Consider the following 23,105-nt stretch of genomic DNA (forward strand, 5'->3'; position numbering starts at 1 on the left):
TGACTCAATACAAGTCAATGGGCCCGCAAAATCCCCGGAAGCCGCACGGAAGCACTTCCGTGTGACCTTCGTCGGGTGCCAGTGCAGTCTGTGTTCCGTTCAAGCCCCGCAGCTGCTCGCACTGCAGTGTGTCAGTGTCTGCCCACACTGCAGTATCAGAAGCTTCTCACACTGCAGTGCGAGCAGCCGCGGGGATGACGAGCGCTGCTGTCAGGAGGTTAGATGAGGTCATTACCTGCTGTGACGATTTCCTGCACTCCTGACATCAGCGCTGTCACTGCCTTCAATGCACGTCTCGCGGGCGGCCCGAGACTGTCACTAGAGGTGACGTCACAGGCTCTCGCAATACTGCTGAGAAAGCGGCGGGCATAGAAATCAGTGACAGCGCTGACGTCAGGAGAACAGGAGATCGTCACAGCAGGTAATGATCTCATCTAACCTCCTGACAGCAGCGCTCGTCATCCCCTGCAGTGACCTAGGCTGACCCATTGATGATAGCTCAGGTCACTGCACTACTCTCCCAGCCAATGGGGAACATTCTGCTCTTCATTGACTGGGACAGTGACTATGGTATGGATCATCGTGGGATCCCCTTATTGGATTACGCTGGACCCGGATTTGATTGTTCTTTTAAATAAATTGGTAAAAGAGGGAATATTTTGGGGACTGTTTTTTCAAATAAAACTTTTTTGTTGTCTATTTTTTTTTTATTACTGACTGGGTTGGTGATTTCGGGTATCTGATAGACGCGTGACATCACTAACCCCAGGGCTTGATGCCAGGTGACATTACAAATTTGGCATCAACCCTATATATTACCCTGTTTGCCACTGCACTAGGGCAATGGGATAAGTTGGGGCAAAGGGCCAGGATTGGCATATCCAATGGATGCACCCCTTCTGGGGCGGCTGTGGCCTGCTATTTTTAGGCTGGGTAGTGTCCAATAACAGTGGATCTCCCTAATCTGAGAATACCAGACCACAGCTGTCCGCTTTACCTTGGCTGGTGATCCAATTTGGGGGGGACCTTAACTTTTTTGTTTTAAATTATTTATTTAATTTAAAATAACAGCGTGGGGTGCCCTTTGTTTTGGATTACCAGCCAAGGTGAAGCTGCCAGCTGTTGTCTGCAGGCTGCAGCCGTCTGCTTTACCCTAGCTGGCTACAAAAGATAGGGGGGACCCCACGTCGTTTTTTTTACATTATTTATTTTTTTTTTGGCTAAATATAAGGCTAAGCACCCTTTGGTGCCACATGGAAGTCACTAAAGGGTGCCAGCTTAGAATATGCAGAGAGGTGGGACATTATATAGGTCTTTCTCATCTATTATCTATCTATTCATATATCCATCTTTCTTTCTATCTATCCATTATCTATCTATTCATCTATCCATCTTTCTATTTATCTATCCATTATCTATCTATTATCTAGATTATTTATTGCTGTAAAAGCATTAAAAAACGCAGGGACTAACCTGAAAAAAAAACCGCACCAAAATGCACCTGCGTTATTGGTGCGTTTTTTAACGTAGGTGCGCTAATCCTTCATTTTCAAGAAATTTCTTAAGAAATTTCTTAAGAAAAATTATTTTTCTAGTGTGAACATAGCCTACTAGTTTTATGATTAGAGATGCCGATGTACTCCATCTCAATTTAATCTGTATAACCCAATTTTCCTGCTTTTATCCTCTGCACCTCTTTCCTTCGCTCTTATAAAATATCAAATTAAATTATATAGTGTCAGAAAAACCTTGTGTTTAGTTATTCTTTTTATGCTCATCATTTTAAAAATGTAAAAAACATGAATTGAAAAAATGTGGTATTTTGGAGTGGTGGTGTCAAAGAACAAGGCCAACATATATGAAATATTTGTGCTCTGATTCAGTGGATTTCATAACTATTAATTTAACTGGAGATTTATTCTCTGTTCCATGCATTACCAAGACCAAAAATGAACCCCCTTTCTACTGCCAAACCATTCTGACCAGTGTCTTTTGACATATACCATTGTAATGAAATGAATATAGTGCACAATGTATTCATACCCTTATTTATAAAAAATAAAAAGCATTAACCTTTAGGTTTGTGCTTTTCTTTATTACTAATGTAATGAAGGCTTTAAAAGCAATAAGTAATACTCAACCTGAGATGTTACGAGATGCAGTATTATTGCCATATTAGGAAGGAACATTTTCAGCTGCTTAGCCTGAACGGTTGATGGATGTTTACGTCCAGAGATACTTGATAGGGAATTAAGAATATCACCTGTAAGAAAAAGAGTGAAGATTAAATAACACACTCAGTTCAAATGAACAAACTCTTGGTTTGCATATGATATTAGTTAAAGTGGTTTGCCCACGAAGAAAGAACACTTAAATCAATAGATCTTGGAATAATATTATTTTCCACAATTGGATGTGTTTAGAAAACTGTTCCTGTGCTGAGATAATCTTCAATATGGGTCCCTGCTATGTACTGTGTAATGGCCGTGTCTGACAGTACAGGGACATAGCCTGATCATTCACAGCTCCTGGGCAAGGGAAAATGCAAAAGAGAGTATACAGACAGGACAGCATGGGATTGCAGCAGCTGCTGTATCTGCTATAAACAGGCAGTGAAATGTTTTACCTCACGGAAAGCAGCAGCTGCAATCCCATGCTGTCCTGTCTGTATACAGATTATTATGTACTCCCCTGGCCTCAAATTGTGGTATGTTCAGAACATGATTAAGCACAGTCAGACACAGGAGAACTATATGACAAGCAGGTTTACTAATCCTCTAATGATAACATCCTGCTGATAAAGCTGTGATTTTATCAACTTAAGAAAACAGCACAGAAAAAGAAACAGCTATTACCAAAACCAGGTCAGATTCACAATGCACTAGCAGGATACAGCAGATCAACGTAATAAAGATGGGGCAGCACAGATGCAAAATACTGATGAATCAACCACTCACAATTTATGGAGGAGGTGGCTACTAGTATTACACATGCACACAGATGAGGCTTGCATAGGGCGCTAGTCACACAGGCACATATGATATCCAGTGTCTGCCTTCCAACCTAATGATGACAATCTTTAGTGTTGGTTGGGTGAATTGGAGAGTTTGTCCTGTGGGGTGCACTTTCATAGTGCTGGGCAGCTCACCTGAACTAATAGTATTGGTGTCATAAATAGGCTGTTAGCCGGACACTATGCATGACATGTACCTGTGTGACTGGCGCCCTAGGCAAGCCTAATCTGTGTGCATGTCTAATATAAACAGCCACCTCTTCCATGAATTGATAGATTGTGAGTGGTTGTTTCTTCAGTATTTTGCACTGGTGCTGCCTCCTCCTTTATCATAGGTCCCTGCTGCATGCTGCTAATGTATTGGTAATCTGACCTTAAGTTGTTAATTGCTGTTTATTTTCTGTGATGTTTTTAAAGGGAACCAATCATCAGGATTTTCATATATAAGCTAAAGCCAGTGCTACACTGGCACTATCAGGCAGATTATCTACATACCATTAGTGGTCAGTTCACATGTTTAGATTTCCAAATCCAAGAAAGTGAAGTTTATAAATTCAGCAGCTTCTTGATTGACAATTGCACTGGTGCAGATAATAACTGAGTGGGTATTCATCTGGATTCCCGCCCACCAGCCGCCTGTTCCTCCCTAAGGATAGTGCTTATCTCCGATGCCATCTTTGTGAATATCATGTTACCCCTGCTATTCTATTCTTCCGACTGAGAGGGCGGCACATGCACCCTTGCATCGTCTGCTCTCTTGTGACCGCGGGAGTACGCGCGGTCACAACAGCATAGGAGAACACTCATCAGAGGATACCGTGCTGCCCCAAGACACCTGCCAGCGCCAAGTTGAAGAAAACAGAAGACCAGGATCGTGGAGGGGTGAAAGGGAGTAATAAAGATGGAGTCCCTAAGTGTGTCTGAGTATTTATTTCTAATAAAGTATTTTTTCTCTGTGTGGTGTCTTTTTTAACCCTTTACTTGAGATTCTTAATGGCCGGGTCAAACTTGGCCTGACATGAAGAATCTCTGGCTTAATAGCAGCTGGTAAAACAAAAAACTTAAAAAAAGGGCATCCCTGGATTTTCCATTGCCAATGAAGGTAATACCAAGCAGTGGGGGACAGCAGCCAGTAGCTGCTTGGGTTACCCTTAGCTAGCAATAGAAAATGCAGTGGGAGCCCACTCATTTTTATTTTTTTTTAAATGGCTGCCTATTTGTACCTATTTGTACCTGGCTGGGAACCAAAAATATAGGGTAACCCTTTTTTTAATTATTTCATGAAATAATTAGAAAAAAAACAATGTGGGATTTGCCCGATTTTTGTGTCCTGCCAGGTACAAAAAGGGAGCTGGGTACTAGAATCCGAAGCACAGGGTGGCCCCAGCTCCTCCGCTACAAATTGCAGTCCGCAGCCACCCTAGAAAATGGCGCGCTCATTTGAAGCGCCATCTTCTGGCGCTGTATGCAACTATTCTAGCGGCCCTGGTGCCGGGTGGCACGCTGGGTGGTAAGGGGTTAATACCAACTTTGTTTGCTGGTATTAAGTCAGAGATTCTTAATGTCAGGCCAAGCTTGACCCGGCCATTAATAATCTCCATTAAAGAGTTGAAAAAAGACACCACACAGAGAAAAAATACTTTATTAGAAATAAATACACAAACACACTTAGGGACTCCATCTTTATTACTCACTGTCATCCCTCCACGATCCTAGTCTTCTGTCTTCTTCAACCTGATGCTGGCAGGTGTTTTGGGGCGGCACAGTGTCCTCAAATCAGCTGTTCTCCTATGCTCTTGTGACCGCGCGCGCGCTCCCACAGTCACAAGAGAGCAGAAGATACAAGGGAGCATGCACCGCCCTCTCAGTCGGAGAATAGAATAGCAGGGGGTAACACAATATTCACAAAGATAGCGCCGGAGATAAGCGCTATGCGCAGGCGCCAACTCTGACACCATCTTAGTGAATAGTAAAATTAGCATAGACAACAGAGAGAGGGAGGAACAGATACTGGAGCAAACAGCCCAACAAGGGACGCTTAATCAGGTTGTCTGTCTCTGCATTATACTCTCAGATTAAGAGACAAAAATCTAGTAAAACATTCCTTTAAATCATGAAGGCAAGTGATCTTTAAGTTTAAAAATATATATTATTTAAATTCATTATAGGGTTTCCTTAATACGTACAAAATAAAAAAAAATACAGTAATACAGCATGGTACATTTATGAAGCATACAGAGTTGTTGCTGCAAAGGTTATATTGTGTGTATAGTGAAAAGAATTAAAGGGATATTACTATCACCAAGCTCCTAATCCAATATAGGTAGTATAATTCTTCTGATTTACTTACCTCATGTTCAGGGCATTGCAGGACCTTAGGTATCCATGGTTATGACCACTAGCAACTAACTAACTGTGATGACTATATGCATGGTCGGAACCATGAATACCTAAGGGCCTACAATGCCCTGAACACTAGGTAAGCGACAGAGTGAATCAGGAGAACTATACTACTTTTCTAATTGGAGGTATCTGTTAATATTATTATTATTATTACACCTAATATAATGCAGATAGGATCTTGGAGATAAGAATAACCCCTTAAGGCTACTTTCACACATCAGTTTTTTTGCAATCAGGCACAATTCGGTTTGTGCCTGATGCAACGGATCTGTGTCAGAGTGTGTAAAAACTGATGCAACGGATCTGGTAAAAAACGGATCCGGGTTTTTTTTTTTAAAGCTGGGAGAGAGGGAGAGACCCAGTCATCACCGCAAACACAGGCACTCCCGCACGCATCATCACCGCACACACCCCGGCACTCCCGCACGCATCATCACCGCACACACCCCGGCACTCCCGCACCCATCATCTGCGCTCACACCCCGGCACTCCCGCACTCATCATCACCGCACACACCCCGGCACTCCCACATACATCATCTCCGCACACACCCCGGCACTCCCGCACTCATCATCACCGCACATACACCGGCACTCCCACACGCATCATTTCCACACACACCTCGGCACTCCCACACACATCATCCCTGTACACACCCCGACACTCCCGCACGCATCATCCCCGCACACACCCCGACACTACCGCACGCATCATCACCGCACACACCCCGACACTCCCGCATGCATCATCACCGCACACACCCAGACACTACCTCAGTGACGTCACCGCTGACAGCGCGACTCCCTCAATTGCTGCGAGGAGCTGATAGAGTGGCGGTTCCACGGCCACTCCTGTCAGCTTCATGTAGCAGAGCTGAAAGCGTCATGTGACCTCTGTGGATTACGTCGGACCAGGAGGGGTATTTGGGGATTTTAATAAAATGGTGAAAGAGGGTGTTTTTTTGTCCTTTATTTCAAATAAAGTATTTTTTTGGGTGTATGTGTTTATTTACTTTCACTTACAGGTTAATCATTGGGGGTGTCTCATAGACACCTCCCATGATTAACCCCTTATTACCACGATTGCCACTGCACCAGGGCAATTCGGGATGAGCCGGGTAGAGTCCCGGGACTGTCGCATCTAATGCATGCAGCAATTCCGGGCGGTTGCTGGCTGATATTGTTAGGCTGGGGGGCTCCCCATAACGTGGAGCTCCCCATCCTGAGAATACCAGCCTTCAGCCGTGTGGCTTTACCCTGGCTGGTATCAAAATTGGGGGGACCGCACGCCATTTTTTTATTATTTATTTTACTGCAAGATATAGACCCACCCACTGGCGGCTGTGATTGGTTGCAGTGAGACAGCTGTCACTCAGCGTGAGGGCGTGTCTGCTACCAATCATTGGCGCCGGTGGGCGGTGAAAGCAGGGAATACGAGATTGAATAATGGGCGGCCGGCATTTTCAAATCAGGAGAAGCCGCCAGCAGTGTGACAGCCGTGCAGCGCCGCACCCGTGATCGGTGAGTGGGTGAGAGTGAGTAAATGAGTCAGTGAGAGAGTCAGTGAGTGTGAGAGAGAGAGGCTGGGGCCACACAGGGCACTACTGCGATGCTCGCATGACACTCGGCTCATGCTGGCAACACAGCAGGAGCAGAGTGTCATGCTAGTGTCCCTGTGTCTGCGGTCCGACCGTGCGAGTGAACCATAGCTGCGGGGGGCGGGCAGGCTCTCAGGAGGAGCGGGCTGGCACGAAGGAGGGGAAGGTGGGATTTATCTCCCTCTCTCCTCCGTAGCCGGCTATTGTGACTCTCGCTCTGCATGCGAGAGAAAAGAGTCTCGCATTACAGTTGCAGCATGCTGCGATTGTTTTCTCGATCCGATTAGGGCTGAGAAAATAATCACTCATGTGCGCTGACACACAGGCTAGAATTGGTCCGAGTGGAATGCGATGTTTTATCGCACTCCACTCGCACAGATTTTCTTAGGCCAGAGAATCACTTCCGGGCATGCTCAGAAGTAAAAACGGAATCCGGTACATGCTTCCGGCATTTGATGCATGCCACCGGATTCGGCGTGCATACACTTTCATTATGCACCAAGAGGCACAGCGCCGCACCCGGCGCTGTGCGTTTTTTTTATGAGACAAAAAACGTTGCATGAAACGTTCCATGCGACCACCACATTCATTAATTAAGCCGCATCCGGAAAAAGCCGGATGCTACGCAAGGTCATCAGGCACAATTCGGCGACAATACAAATCAATGGGGATAAAACGGATGTGGTACTGGATCCGTTTTAACCGTTTTTTTCCGGATTGTGCCTGATGGGAAAAACCTGATGTGTGAAAGTAGCCTTAGCCTCCACAAATGGATGTTTGTTTTAAATGATATCCAAACACTATTAAAACCCCAAATTAACTTTCAAAATATACCCATCAAAATAACAATCATACTGTACACCAGTGGCGTAGCTTGAAGCTCATTGCCCTGATGCAAAAGCTCCAATGAGGTCCTCAATTATTCCAAGCCTTGAATTGCATTGGCAATTTTATATAGGCCAAAAGCACATTTTGGGCCTCTCAGGCTCCAAGGCAAAAGGGGCGATTGCAACCCCTGCTCCTACTGTAGGTATGCCCCTGCTGAAAATCAGTTGTTCAATAAAAGGACAATGAGAAACACAATGCAATATTTTTGGATTCTATTAAATTACCCAAGATTCCTGGCAGCTCGTGTACTATGTGATGGATGAGGAGGTCCAAACATACTGACAGGTATTCGTTGACGCTTTGCTGCTCTTTTCCTGGTGTGGCTTTTCTGCTGTCTCTTTCAATGTACATCACAAGTCTGAAAACAAGTCAATGCAAAAGATTATCCCGTCTGACAAAATAAAATAATATATCATGTTTCCAATGTCACCAAAGTCAAGCTGAAGAAACTTGAAGGGAAATGACATATTGAGCCAGAGGAGAGTGATTTATCACTGCATTAAATGCTCTGCAGAACAACACAGTATTCTAAATTATAAGGAATTAAAAATGACACCCTTTCATGTCTATTAACAATATACATTCATTTCCATTACTTGCTGTAGGATTTAAAACATAGCTATATTAAATAGAAAACACTACATCATAGTACAAAGGAGGCTGAGCTATGGGACATGTGAAATCTCACAGGTCTGAACCCATTCGCTTGATAAACAATCCCATTAGATATTGGTTCAGCAATGGGTTCAAAAAAATGTTGCTAGTCCTCATTAACTTCAAAGCAATTTTAGCTAAACGTGATATATTTCTACAAGTTAGGCACTTGGGTTTTCTTTCATTCTACTTTGAACCAAAAGTTATAACAGGAAGAAAAAAAAGGATATTTCATTAAAGTCAAGCTAATTAAATGCTTCATTTAGAACAAAACCATTTTTTGCAGCAAAAATAGATATTTTAGCCCACAATATGAAAGGTTATAATGAAATGTTATGGTAGGGACATAACAGTGAAAATTACACAGTAATAAACATCTAAATATGAGATTCAATATTCTAATAGCGTATATTTTATTTTGGATGCACACAAACGTCCAATCAGCTGCAGCCTTCACGAAAAAAAAAAAATTATATTACATAGTGCCCATGTACCAAAATTCATACAAGCTTTGTAGGGGATCTTGCACTAAGAAGAGCCAGAACTATAGTTTAAAGAGCTTTTAAAAATACTGTACAGTTTTGGAGAAATCATTCTAATTTCATAAACAAAGGTGAAATCCAGAGCAGCGTTCCTCCAAATTTGTTGCCACTTCATTGGTTTACAGTGTTGAGCCAAAAGTAGAACGTGAGTGAGGAAGAATTCAAGGTTGAGGATGGATGGATCTTGAAAACAAAGTTATCACTAGTGACGGTCGTAAAAGTCCAATCAGAGTGGGTTCAAAAGTACTCAAGCACGGACCCCGGAATTCTCAGGGAACTCCAGGTAACGATCTGGATCCGGCAACTGGAGTAATTAAAAAAAATAAAGGAAAAATGAAGAAAAAAAAGGGGGAAAGCAAGCGCTTTATACTTACAGAGTCTCTTGTGCAGCTGTACACTGCTTACGCTCATTAGCCTTTATGCATATGCACTGCTTCCTCCACCCACCGGCAATCCTTGCGTCTCTGATTGGTTGCAGTCAGACGTGCCCCCACCCTGTGTAACATGATGTCTGACTACTTTCAATCAGAGACGCGGTCTGTGTGTGTCTATATTGGTGTAAAAATAAATAAAAGAATTGGTGTAGGGTCCACCCATATTATGTTACCAAGCACAGATAAAGCATATAGCTACAGGCTGCAGCCCCCAGGCTTATGCTTATCTTGGCTGTGTATCAAAGTAAGAGGAACCACATGCTCATCCCTATTGCCCTGGTGTGGTGGCAATCAGGGTAATAAGGGGTCAATACAAGCTCACAGCTGCCACTAAGCCTTAGATTTGTAATGGAAGGCGTCTATGAGACCCCTCATTACTAATCTGTAAGAGAATAGAAAAACACAAAAAACACTGATAAAATCCATAATTTAAAATAAAATACCCATCCTCTTTCACCCCTTAATTAATCCCCAAAACACCCAGGTCCGATGTAATCCACATGAAGTCCCATGACAATTCCAGCTGTGCAAAATTACTGAAGGCACAGCACGCGAGCATAGAACATGACCGCCCGCTGTGAGCTTCAGGCAGAGATTGAGCTGCAGGGATGAGCGGTGATGTCACTCAGGTTATTTGAGGTCACAGCTGGAAGTTCCCACAGTCCTCCACCTGTGACGACAGGTAACCTAACCTCAAGTGACCTCATTGAACTGAGTGTCCTCACCTTAGGTGAGGTCTCTGAGTTCACAGACCTGCATCTCCTGGCAGAAAACCGTGGTTTGTTTTGCCAAGAGATGCAGATTTGATGCTGAAATTTCTACGCCATATTCCTGCAACCAATCTGCACCTCCTGGCAAAAAAAAATAAATGTCAAAACAGCATGCGGTTTTGATGCAATAGTGATGCAATTTGTTTGGCAAGAGATACAGATTTGATGCTGACATTTTTACCTTTTTTACCATTTCTATCAGTAGTCAAAGATGTACTACTGTGTTATTTGTGCTGTTACACAGGACTGCAAGAAAATATGCCTTTAAATATACTGTATATCAAACATTTACACACACTGGCATGTAAAAGGCTCGGCACCCCTGGTCAAAATTACTGTTATTCTGAACAGTTAAGCAAGTTGAAGGTTGAAGACGAAATGATCTCTAAAAAGGAAAAAAAAATAAACATCTTCATCTTTTACAGCTGAAAAATTACAAAAAGGAAAATGTGCCGATGCAAAAGATTTTAAATTAATTTACATTACCTAAGTGTTCCTTTACCATCGCTCTGTTTATAGATAATGTGGATTATTTTATTCCTTCAATACTACAGTGAAGATCAGTTCGTTAAATTGGCTTACTTAGAGAACACGGATGCAAAATAGGAATTTAAAAGTTCAGACTTCTCAACAAAATTTTTGACCACTTCACTCTTTTCATCCTGTAAAAATCCTATAGCATCTTTGACTTTTCTTTTGCTTTTGAGATACCCCCTCCAAAAAACCTTTTTTATATTGCTTTTGGTCTGCAAGCCTCATTTCATTAACGGCTTTAGCTCTTCTATCACTTCACCTGCAGTACCGGCTGACAGTATTAGATTGTTCTTTAGCTATGCTCTCCATTTTTCCATTTGATTTAGATTTTTTTTTCTTTTTTAAAGGGAATCTTTCACCAGGTTTGTGCTACCTCATCTCAAAGCAGCATAATGTAGGGAAACATTCTGAAACTAACCATGTTTAACTTAAATTACAGGGTGCAGCCATTCTGACAGCTCAGATTTGAGTGTAGCAGAGCTGGCAGCTGCTCCCGCCCACACCAGGCTCTCAATAGAGATTGTGCATTGAGTGTGAGGTCTCAATCACAGCAGTGGGTATGCTCGTCTGCTCTGCATATGCAAAGGAGTCACACCAATGTTAATCACAAAACAATAAACCCTTTAGCGACAACTGACATGTCTCAATAGCTTGCTTTGTAACATTATTTTATTTTAGTTAGCCATTAAAATGTATCACCAGATTATAATTTTGTTCCTCTCACTGAGAACATTCAATAATGTTTCAACTGGCTAACACGGTATCAAACCCTTTTCACTTGTAACTAAACAATAGCTGGCAAACAGATTTGAGAAACACAGATGTTGTTTTTATCTTTTTTAGCTCTTGCAGCATGATGTCCTAAGCTTACATTGCAAAATCCCGGTGACAGATTCCCTTTTACAAGGTGTTTAACTTCTGTGTTTATTCATCCTATTCCTATCCTTTTTCTAAGTCCATTAAAATCTGCTTTTCTTAAGTCCAACCTCAAAGTCTGGTCCTCACAACGCTTTTTCCTCTTGTAATCCAAAATTTGAGGATAGCATGATAGCTGCCTCCTAAACTCCCAGCCACCTTTACTTCTTCAAAAATGCCCTCTTGCTGGTAAGAATTAGGTCCAAGATGGCAGATCCTCTTGTTCTTTCTTCTACCTTTTGAAAGTTAAAGTTCTCAGTGAGAGAAGTTAAAAAAAAAAAATTGGAACCATTATTTTTGCCTGAGAGGGATTCCCAACAAATATTTGGATAGTTAAAATCTCCCATGATCACTGATGTAGTATACTGAAAACAAAGACATCTAATGTAAAAAAGAATTCACCCATATCTTCAGTCTTTCGAGGTAGTCTATAGTAACCACATACAATAGTGTCCTTTCTCTTCTTCTCTCCTTGCATTTTTTCCCAAACCGTTTTTACAGAGCTACCATTTTAGTCAAAATATATGCTTTGCTAGTATACAATGTAACCCATCCTCCCCTCTTGTTAAGCCTGGTTCATTATAAATAAGTTGTAGCTCTCAAGGTTTGTATTCCAATCATGTGAATCATCCCACCAAGTTTCAGTAATATGACTATGACATCATATCTTTTTTTATGTATTAGCAGCTTCCATTTTCCTTGTTTGTCTCCCTTGTATTTGTAAAGACACATTGCATTTTGTACTGGGTTGCTCTTGCTCCTCTATTTTCATTCATAATTTGTTGTCTTTGTTTTATATTTCCATTTCTATTAGTAGGGTTCTTAAAAGAATCATTAGCTGCATATTGACTGGGTGCTACAGAGTATTGTATTTTTATGTATTTTTATGTATTTTATAATATCCGTCCACCTTGGGCAGGCAGAGGTTAAAATCTTCATAAGTTTCATTTCCTGTTTCACATAGCCTCACACACAGGCAGAGGGGGCATTCCTTAGGTGGGGGCATGTGAAGGAGGGAGTTACAGACAGACAGCTTAGCTTTCAGTTTACCTCAGAACGCCTTGGGAAAGCAGGATATGCAGTGACCAGCTCCCTGGGGAGCTCTGTCTCTCTCTCAGGGAGGCAGAGCAGAGAAACTTAAGATCCAGACTGGTTCATACACCCTTTCCTTACCTGGGACTGGGCGAGTGGATGGCTGAGGACCCCTAAGCTGAGAAAGATGCCAGTTAGGAGGCTCCAGGTCCATTAGCCGGCAGACACTTAGTATGGGAGAGATGGCTAGCCGGGAAGGAGTTGAGAGACTGGTAACAGTAGTCGTGTGGCATGGAGAAGAGGGTTACAGAGCCCCGCAGCTTCGGGTGGCAGAGTAGCGGGTCCCAAGAGTTTTAGAGACTATGAGGGGACCACCACACAAGCACACAAAAAGGAGAAAGCCAAAAGGCTGCTCTACCAGACTTTGACCTCTGCCCTGCCTGGGGATGACTGGAGTTATTGCAGTAAATAAAGAACTATGAGTAAACCAAATCTGAAACCTGCAACCCAGTGACTCTGATTGTCGTCGCCTTGTGATCTGGCGATTCCCAGTTTCCCATTCTCCCTCCCGGGGGCCGCTCTGCCTGTGGGGGGGCGATATCATCCCGGCTGCATCCCAACATCTCTCCCGGCGAAGTACCCTGCAGGGCAGCCTTATCCCTAATTGTTGGCTCCCCGTGGCTTGGAGCGTTCTAGGGGTCCCCTCCTGTCGTCACAGTCCTGGCCCATATGGCAGGCAGCTTGAAGCTCTCTTGGGTCGGACCTTGGTTCCCCTCTTTGCTGAGGTGCCCCAGACACTAACGTTGGGGAGGAACCTTGATGATTCCCTCATCGGGCAGATTTATGTGGTGAGGTTAAAGCGTTGTCCTGAACTAGGGCTCTGCACCTCACCGGTGCTTCTGGTCCCGTGAGTACAGACACCGCACTCGCCTTGGCTACCGTAGTCCTTTCACCCAGCAAGTCACATCACACTTTTTGTCTGAGCGTCGACTTCTGACTGAGTTCAGACTCACTGTCTGACCAACTGAATGTCTGACAAGATGTCGGTCTCCTGTCAACTAACTGACTTGCCCCTCCTTCTTCCAGGTGTCTGACTAGCAGATTGGATAAGTCCCGACCAATAGGTGGCCATCCATTGGATCCGCCCCTAGCCTGTTACCCAGTCAGGGGAAAAAGGACAGAATTATGTGTGTTTGAATGTTATTGATCGGCATTGGTCTTTCAGGAACCCGTGATTTGCACCGCACCTGCAAACTGGATGCATTAACCTGTGGCACCTGACGCCTCGGGAGCGCCACATCTGCATATAGTTTCCAGGTCCTTTTTTGCCATATCATTTGTTTCTACATGTATTAGTAGAGGTGGGTAGTCGTTTGTAGCACTAAATAGTCTTGATACCTTATCAAACACATCTTTGATTTGGGCACCTGGAAGACAGCAGACTTCTAGTGAAGTGATGTCCAACGACTAGCACTCTTCTTTTCTTTTTCTCCACAATGCTTCTTTTTTTCCCTTCCAAAGGCTTCTAATTGCTGGCAAGAGTGTTCTTTTTGGACATATCACTTTTTTTATTTAAATCTTTGTAGTTGTCCTGCGTGAGAACCTGGTAGCGGATCTTTAGCGTTATGAGTGCTGACTGCCTCCTCTTCTTCCAGCGTCTATTGGTCACATGCTTCCATTTCTTTTCTTCTACAGGTACATCAAAAGGTGCTTCTCTTTGACCATTCTGAAGAGTTATTTTGTTATGGCATTAGCTTCTGCAGGAATGCTAAGAAGTTCTTCTCTTGTAACATTCTGAAGAGATTATTCTGCTCTATCAAGGAAAGCGTCATCTTCTTTAATGAGCTTGAATGTAGCTATTCTCTAATAAAGACTTTGCAGTTTTTCCTCCAAAAGAGTCACAAGCTTGTATTTATGGCAAGAAAACTTTGTCTTTACCTCTAGAAAGTCTGTAAACATATAGCACACAATGGTCTGAGTGCAATCTGATGTTTTGTCGGATCGCACATGCAACTAAAATACACAATAAGGGCAGCTGCAAATTATTGTATCAGTTTTTTCTGTTTGATCTTGGGTGTCTATTAACCTGTAAATGTGTGCAAATATATTAGTGAATCAATGTGTTTGCTGAATGTACAATTCCTTAAAAAGGGGTTCCTTAAAATAATTTCCTAATTTTTCTTTAAGATTAAAGGGGTATTCCCATCTCCAAGATCCTATCCCATACTATAGTAGGTGTAATAATAATAATGTTAGCAAATACAACACTTTTCACCTAGCTTCTTCCAGGGATGAAACCCGCGTCAGGGTGGAGGGTGTTATGGTCAGGAGACCGCAAATGATCTTGCAAAAAACCCATGAAAAATAATAGAAGATAATGCACAAGAGTAGTTGGAAACTGAGCTGGCTGCAGTCCACTAACTACTGTCATGTCCCCACCGGAGTTTGCTCCTGCGACTTCTGCTCCAATCGCCAGGTGACACAGTGTTCCCACCATGGATAGTGCTGGTGATGGGAGAGGAGTCAGTGCCCGTGGCTCTGCTGAGCACAGGCTCCGCTCATCCACTAGGCTGGGTTTCCCTGGAACCTGCAGTACCACTGGCTGACTGCAGGTGGCGTGTGTCTTCCAGCTGAAGTTGCCATCATTCACCTGCAGCCAATGGGAAAACACCACACCCTTCTTATTCCCCCTCCTGTCATGTGACCACTGCCAGAGATAGTTTGTATTCCTGTGCTGTTTGTATTTTGATTCCTGTGCTCTGACTACCCTTCTGCCTATCGTTTATGTACCTCACTGAACGATCCGGATTTGACCTCTGCTTCGTCTGCTGATTACGTCCTTGTCTGACGACTCTGTCCCTGCAATTCCTGGTTTGACCCTGCCTGACGACTACTCTCCGGACTGCAGTCCTCCACAGGTAGTGATCACCTTGGGCCCTGTGTAATATCAAATCCCTGTATAGGGGTTAAAGGGTTTCAGGGATCTAGGGGTCTTGCTGGGTGAGTGGCTTCCCTCTAGCCTGTCCATTACAGCCCATCTAAGTCTGTGGATCCAGGCAGGCGTTCCAACAACACAAACACAACTAGAAGTAGCGGTGGAGCGTTCCTAACAAATCTAGACGTCTTGTCACCGCTGAAGAGTTAACTAACCTCAAAGATGAAATGAGGAATCCTGACTTGCAACAGAGCAGCCCCAAAGGAAAGTCAAAAGCCCCCAACATATGATGACGGTGATCTAAGAAAAAACAACACACAGATGGTAGATATAGAATTAAGCAAAGTGAGGCCCTGCTGGCTAGATACAAAAATCTAGGATAGATTGTTGTTTGTAGCTAGTAAAGACACTGAAAAAACACCAAAACCTGATAATTAAGAAATTCCCTTAAAGACCACATGATCTACCACCAACTATATTAGGAACTCTTGTGTAAATACATTTAAGTATAAAAGTAAATATAATTGGAAATAACAACTACAAAAACACAGGAGAAACAAAAATACAAAACTCCTGAACAAAACATGGACTAATAACTCCCTTTCTTACTAGGAATAAATCACCCTCTAAAAATAGGACAGAAAGAGCACTTATTCACTTGCAAAAAACAAAAGAGAATAGTCTCAAACATTGAATTAGAAAAAGATAAAGATTAAACAGAAACACCCTTCAGTGCAAATTTAGCCCTTAACCAAGCCCAGACTATGAGAGCAAAATACTTAGACAAAAACTGCCTTCCTATATCCCCCCCAGGCTGGACTCCATAGGCTCCCTGAAAAGCCATCATCTACTACAACTGTCTGAGTGACAGATACAGAATCAGACTTACTACCACCACTAGCCACCAGAGGGAGTCTAGAAAGAATCCTGGGAACAGCATCATCTCTGATGATATTCACAACAGGAGGGAATGTCTACCTGCTACACCGGCACTGCTTCAGCTAAGAGGTATTGTTGTTATGTTTCATCTCTCTGAATATTATATGCAGTGTTTTTCAGTTGCTCTCCACTTTATATTTGGGCAGCAATGCAGTTTCCAGCATAGGATTTGTCTATTTATTTATTTAGTCTTATCAAATTTCCCAGTGGCAGGGACTTTATGTGGCAGGGATCTTCTGGTCTGTTCTCATTTGTTTACACCAGTATACTGTTTACAGTTGGCACAGTGACAGGCTCTGTTGCAATTTAAGCACATCACATTTTTTCTACATACGGTTTTGTCACAACATTAGCTATTATGAGATTTTGTCATACTTCCTAACTTTAACTTTATACATTTTGTGTATTTAGTTTCCTGCACGTATTTTATATTGCTTCTCACTAATGAAATATGTCTACCTGCTGCACTTTTTGACATGCCCTATATTTTTCTACAGAACTCTATCCATGCATGCTGACATTTTGTCAAAACATTAGCTAATATGAGATCCCATTGTGGTTTCTTTCCATAAAGCTGCTCTGTACCGTACATCTTGTATACTCTTCATTTTTTGCATATATTTTTGTGAATAGCCCTATCTGCTGCATTTCTGATATGCCCTAATTTTGTTGCAGAACTGTTATGATTTATTTCTAAAACTTCTATAACATTTATTTAGTACTAGAAGGTGGCCCGATTCTACACATCGGGTATTCTAGAATTTACGTATTGTGTAGTTAATAAATGATTTTTGTTTTTATATATATATATATATATATATATATATATATATATGTATATGAGATGTTGTTGTGTGTAGTTACCAAGTGTTTGTGTAGGGGTTGTACATGTTCTGGGTGTTGTCTGGGTGTGGCGGGGGGGTGAGAGCGGTGTTGTATGTGTGTTGCGTGTGTTGCGTTGTTTGTGGAGCGCTGTGTCTGTAGCGTTGTGTGTGTGTGTTGCGCGGTTTGTGTGGGTGTGGTGTGTTTTGGGGGGAGGTATGTTTTGTGCAATGTGTGTGTTGTGCGGTATGTGCGTATATTTATGTATGCCGCGGTGTTTGTGTGTTGGGTGTTGTGTGTGTGCACCGTTGTCTGTGGGTGTGGGTGTCTGTGTAGGGCGGTGTGTGTTGTTCCCAGTGTGTGTGTGGTGTGTTGTGTGTGTGTTGGGGGGAGGTGTGCACCTCCCATTGTGCTCCATCCCCCATGCTGCGCACCCCCCATCGTGCTCCATCCGCCATGCTGCGCACTCCCAAACGTACTCCATCCGCCATGCTGCACACTCCCAAACGTGCTCCATCCGCCATGCTGCGCACTCCCAAACGTGCTCCATCCGCCATGCTGCGCACTCCCAAACGTGCTCCATCCGCCATGCTGCGCACTCCCAAACATGCTCCATCCGCCATGCTGCGCACTCCCAAACGTGGTCCATCCGCCATGCTGCGCAGTCCCAAACGTGCTCCATCCGCCATGCTGCGCACTCCCCATCGTGCTCCATCCCCCATGCTGCACCAGCATCAGCCTCTCTGCCCCCAGCATCAGCCTCTCTCCTCCCAGCATCAGCCTCTCTGTCCCCAGCATCAGCCTCTCTCCTCCCAGCCTCAGCCTCCCCCAGCATCAGCCTCTCTTCTCCCAGCCTCCCTCCTCCCAGCCTCCCCCAGCATCAGCCTCTCTCCTCCCAGCCTCCGACAGCATCAGCCTCCCCCTCCCAGCCTCCCCCAGCATCAGCCTCTCTTCTTCCAGCCTCCCCCAGCATCAGCCTCTGCCTCCCAGCCTCCCCCAGCATCAGCCTCCGCCTCCAAGCCTCCCCCAGCATCAGCCTCTCTTCTCCCAGCCTCCCCCAGCATCAGCCTCTCTCCTCCCAGCCTCCTCCAGTATCAGCCTCTCTCCTCCCAGCCTCCCCTAGCATCAGCCTCCCCCTCCCAGCCTCCCCCAGCATCAGCCTCTCTCCTTCCAGCCTCCCCCAGCATCAGCATCCCCCAGCATCAGCCTCTCTCCTCCCAGCCTCCCCCAGCATCAGCCTCCCCCTCCCAGCCTCCCCCAGCATCAGCCTCTTTCCTTCCAGCCTCCCCCAGCATCAGCCTCCCCCAGCATCAGCCTCTCTCATCCCAGCCACCCCCAGCATCAGCCTCCCCCAGCATCAGCCTCTCTCCTCCCAGCCTCCCCCAGCATCAGCCTCCCCCAGCATCAGCCTACACCCTCCCAGCCTCCCCCAACATCAGCCTCTCTCCTTCCAGCTTCCCCCAGCATCAGCCTCCCCCAGCATAAGCCTCTCTCATCCCAGCCACCCCCAGCATCAGCCTCCCCCAGCATCAGCCTCTCACCTCCCAGCCTCCCCCAGCATTAACCTCCCCCAGCATCAGCCTACACCCTCACAGCCTCCCCCAACATCAGCCTCCCCCTCCCAGCCTTCCCCAGGATCAGGCTCTCTCCTCCCAGCCTCCTCCAGCACGCCGTGCTCCTCTGCCGACACTCACAGATCCGATCGCATACACTCACACACACACGATCGCATACACTCACACACACCCGATCGCATACACTCACACACACCCGATCGCATACACTCACACAGACCCGATCGCATACACTCACACACACCCGATCGCATACACTCACACACACACACACACATTGACGATATTGCACATACGCGCTCACTCACAACATCCAGAGATACCACATGCTTCCGGCCATATGATCCTCCGGCAGGTCCTGGAAGCTCACAGCACAGTATCGCGGCCGAGAAGCAAGCGATATCTCCGGATGCTGTGAGTGTGTGGATGCGATCTGATGTGTGTGTGAGGTGTGTGTGAGAGTGAGTGTGATCTGATGTGTGTGTGTGTGTGTGTGTGTGTGTGTGCGCTGTTATGTGTGTACGTGTGTGGATGTTCCGCCACTGCAGGACCTTGATGCGCTGGTAACTATGCTACCATGGTTACCAGCGCATCCCGTCCCCCACTCGTACGGGAGCCCACACCAGCATACGGCGGCAAACCCCAGCAATGCGAGGGTTTGTGTCGGCTGGGTTGGCGGCGTATGCTGGTGTGGGCTCCCGGGGGTACAGTACTCACCTGGGAGTCGTGTCTCCTTGTCAGTTCGGGGGACGCGTGCGGGGGGTGGGGCCAGAGCGAGCGTGCATTGCGTGGGGGGCGGGGCGTGGCCGAATTGCCAATACGTGCAGGGTGCCGGGGCGAGAGGCCAATCCGTGTGGGGGGCGGAGCCTGTGCGAGCGGCCGGCCAATCCGTGTGGGGGGGAGCCAGGGCGAGCGACCAATCCGTGCGGGGGGGCGGGGCCATGGCGAGGCCAGCGGCCAATCCGCTTTGTGTCACCGTAAGTACACAATTTTGGAGCAAGACAGACAGACAGACAGACAGACAGAATAAGGCAATTATATATATAGATTCTTGTGCATCTTTACCGGGTTATTTGGTAAAACCGCTGTCACTTAGGCTTTCATTACCTTGTATCTTTTACCCGGTGATACTTATTCATTTTTTCACCTAAGGGCATCACATTAAAATTGTGCTTTTTTACATTTAGTGTCAGGTGGTATCTGTTATTCCAGGAATTTTTTTAACTGTATTTTGTCATATGTTTACATGCCTTTAATAAGATATGAGAATTTTATTTTTGCATGAAACACTTTTTTGTACTCTTTTTATTTGGTCAGAGGACTCTTTTTTTGTACATATTATTCACTGTTAACATTTTGCAAGCTTCAGTGCTTGACGGAAATTTGTGCCTCCCTGTAAAACCCTTATATTAAGATTTTCCACTTTCAAAAAGTGTATGCCCATAGGCTCAGTTACATGTAAAAGAATGAAACTAAAGCTTTACTCAACAACTCTGCAGCCACTCACTGACATCAGTGGCTTGTGCAATCCACAATGGCACAGCAGCTGAGATCAGTGATTGTCTGCAGTGCTGTCAATGTGAAGTCACTGCTGTAGCCAAGAAACAGACCCCCTCAACTGCACACTTCTCCTTGTACTTACTGACACGATTTACATGCCCAAACTAGTGTCTGTGCAGTGACACTCTCATCTCTCTCTCCTGTCTGAATCATCAGCAAGCTTGTGTGTGATGTGCAGTGAGAGCTGTCAATCACCTAAGGGTGCAGCATGCTAATTAAAAGGACTTAATGGTGCACTGAGACCCTTGATAACCATTTCAAAAACATTCTGCAGTCTTTGTTAGATGAACCTGCCCTGATCGCTGTTTAGATGCAGTGGTGATGTCATGTCGACAGCGCTGCAGACAACTACTGAGGTCAATGGCTTTTGTCTTCTACTTAGGCAGAGTTGCTGAGCTCATTGATTGGCTGTAGTACTGTTGAGTAAATCTCACTTTGTTTTTTACAAGTAACTGAGCCTGCAGATTGACGTTTTTTGAATGGGTAAAACCATTTTATAAAGGTTATCCATGCTAGCATAATAATAGGAAAATAGAGAGTTAAAAAAAAAAATACCAGTGTACTGTTAGAATTTCCCTTTCAGAACAAAAACTCTGGTAGTCACTACCAAAGAACTAAAGGTCACTTTCAACACAGCGACATCGCTAGTGATGTCGCTGGTGAAAGCACCCGCCCCCGTAGGTTGTGCGTCATGGGCAAATCGCTGCCCGTGGCACACAACATCGCTAGGAACGGTCACACGTACTTACCTGCCTAGCGACGTCATTGTGGCCGGCAAACCGCCTCCTTTCTAAGGGGGTGGTTTGTTCGGCGTCACAGCGGCGTCACTAAGCGGCCGACCAATAGAAGCGAAGGGGCGGAGATGAGTGGCCGGAATATCCCGCCCACCTTCTTCCTTCCTCATTGCCGGCGGCCACCGGTACGATGTTGTTCCTCGTTCCTGCGGTGTCACACATAGTGATGTGTTCTGTCGCAGGAACGACGAACAACCTGTGTCCTGCAGCAGCAACGATATTTGAGATTAGAACGACGTGTCAACGATCAACGATATGGTGAGTATTTTTGATCGTTAGCAGTCGTTTGTACATTTCACACGCAACAACGTTGCTAACGAGGCTGGATGTTTGTCACAAATTCCGTGACCCCAACGACATCTCGATAGCGATGTCGTTGTGTGTAAAGCAGCCTTAAGTAACCACTAGATCGTCGATGCTAGAGTGGCGGCAGATTTAACAAGGGAGTAGTGTTTATTTTTTATTCACATCCCCCGGTTATGCAATATTTTAAAAGTTAAAAAAATACAATAAAATAAAAAAGGCACCACTAATTTAATGGTATTATTCTCTTCTGCAAACATTTTTTAAATCAGGCAGATGTGGAGATAGTCTGTATTTTTGACACAATAAAGAAATGTCTGTTTTGTTGGTATTTTTAGTACAGTTGGTTTTACTGGTATTGTCAGTATTGTTCATATAGTTGGTTTTGTGGGTTATATTGGTATAGTTGTTATTGTTAGTATAGTTTGTATAGCCAGCACTGTCTGTATTGTTGGTATTTCCAGTACTGATGGCATAGCCAGTGCAGTCGGTATTGCTGATACTGCTGGTATTTTTTGGTATTGCCAGTACTACTAGTGCTTTTGGTAGACTTTTGATCATGTGCCCCATAGTCATAGTTCTGACTGACTCTAACATGTATGTTACCAGAGCCACACATTTGTCCACAATGCTTGTAGCATTTTCCTGAAGACAAAGGTGGCCACAGATAAATCCATTTTAGCTACATTCAGTAAAGGCTCAGGGGAAAAACAGTGTTTCAGGTTACTCTGATGAGTCCAATTTTTTTCAAACCTGAAATACAATTATCTACTTAATAACAAATTGTTGTACCTGACAAGCTGAAATCCCAAAGACTGGGACATCCATTCACACCACGTCAGTACATTTTATCACTGAGCCTCAAAACATAGATGACAGTTTTCAGAAACAGTATATTTATCACTTAGGCTTTTTACAAAGGAAAGCTAAGTGGTTATAGTAAAAGTGTGAAACAACTGCATGAGCTGCTCCATGACTGGATTCGCTCAAAATTCAGCTCAACATTTTCATGCTGTTTTAAAAATTAAACTTTCAGAGCAATAAAGACACAGAGAAAATTACTGTATTAGACTCATATGTACAGGGCAAGTTATAAGTAATGGGTCTAAATATTTTTTTAATTCAGAATTTTAAAAGCATTTAATTATAGGACAACAAAATGCTCAAGGAAGGATAAAAGAATATAACCAAACAATTCAGACTAAGGCTACCGTCACACGTTAGCGACGCAGCAGCGATTCACCAGCGATCTGACCTGGTCAGGATCGCTGCTGCGTCGCTACATGGTCGCTGATGAGCTGTCAATCAGGCAGAACTCACCAGCGACCAGTGACCAGCCCCAGCCAGCAGCGACGTGGAAACGATGCTGCACTTGCAGGGAGCTGGCATCTGGAAG

At 44.5% G+C, this 23,105-nt stretch overlaps 1 protein-coding gene across 4 annotated transcripts in view; it reads right to left on the reverse strand.

Moving 5' to 3' along the window:
• The window catches only part of ULK4 (unc-51 like kinase 4), a 1,163,168-nt gene that overhangs the window by 682,071 nt on the left and 457,992 nt on the right, over positions 1 to 23,105 (reverse strand). For all 4 annotated transcript variants that reach the window (XM_075315178.1, XM_075315180.1, XM_075315177.1 and 1 more), the window contains exons 23-24: positions 8,126 to 8,259; positions 2,142 to 2,263 (exon numbers count right to left, since the gene is read on the reverse strand). In XM_075315178.1, coding sequence (XP_075171293.1) covers positions 2,142 to 2,263; positions 8,126 to 8,259 — 256 coding nt within the window. The remainder of the gene's footprint in view (positions 1 to 2,141; positions 2,264 to 8,125; positions 8,260 to 23,105) is intronic.

Source organism: Anomaloglossus baeobatrachus, chromosome 6, assembly GCF_048569485.1.
Source record: "Anomaloglossus baeobatrachus isolate aAnoBae1 chromosome 6, aAnoBae1.hap1, whole genome shotgun sequence".
Classification (NCBI taxonomy): Eukaryota; Metazoa; Chordata; class Amphibia; order Anura; family Aromobatidae; genus Anomaloglossus; species Anomaloglossus baeobatrachus.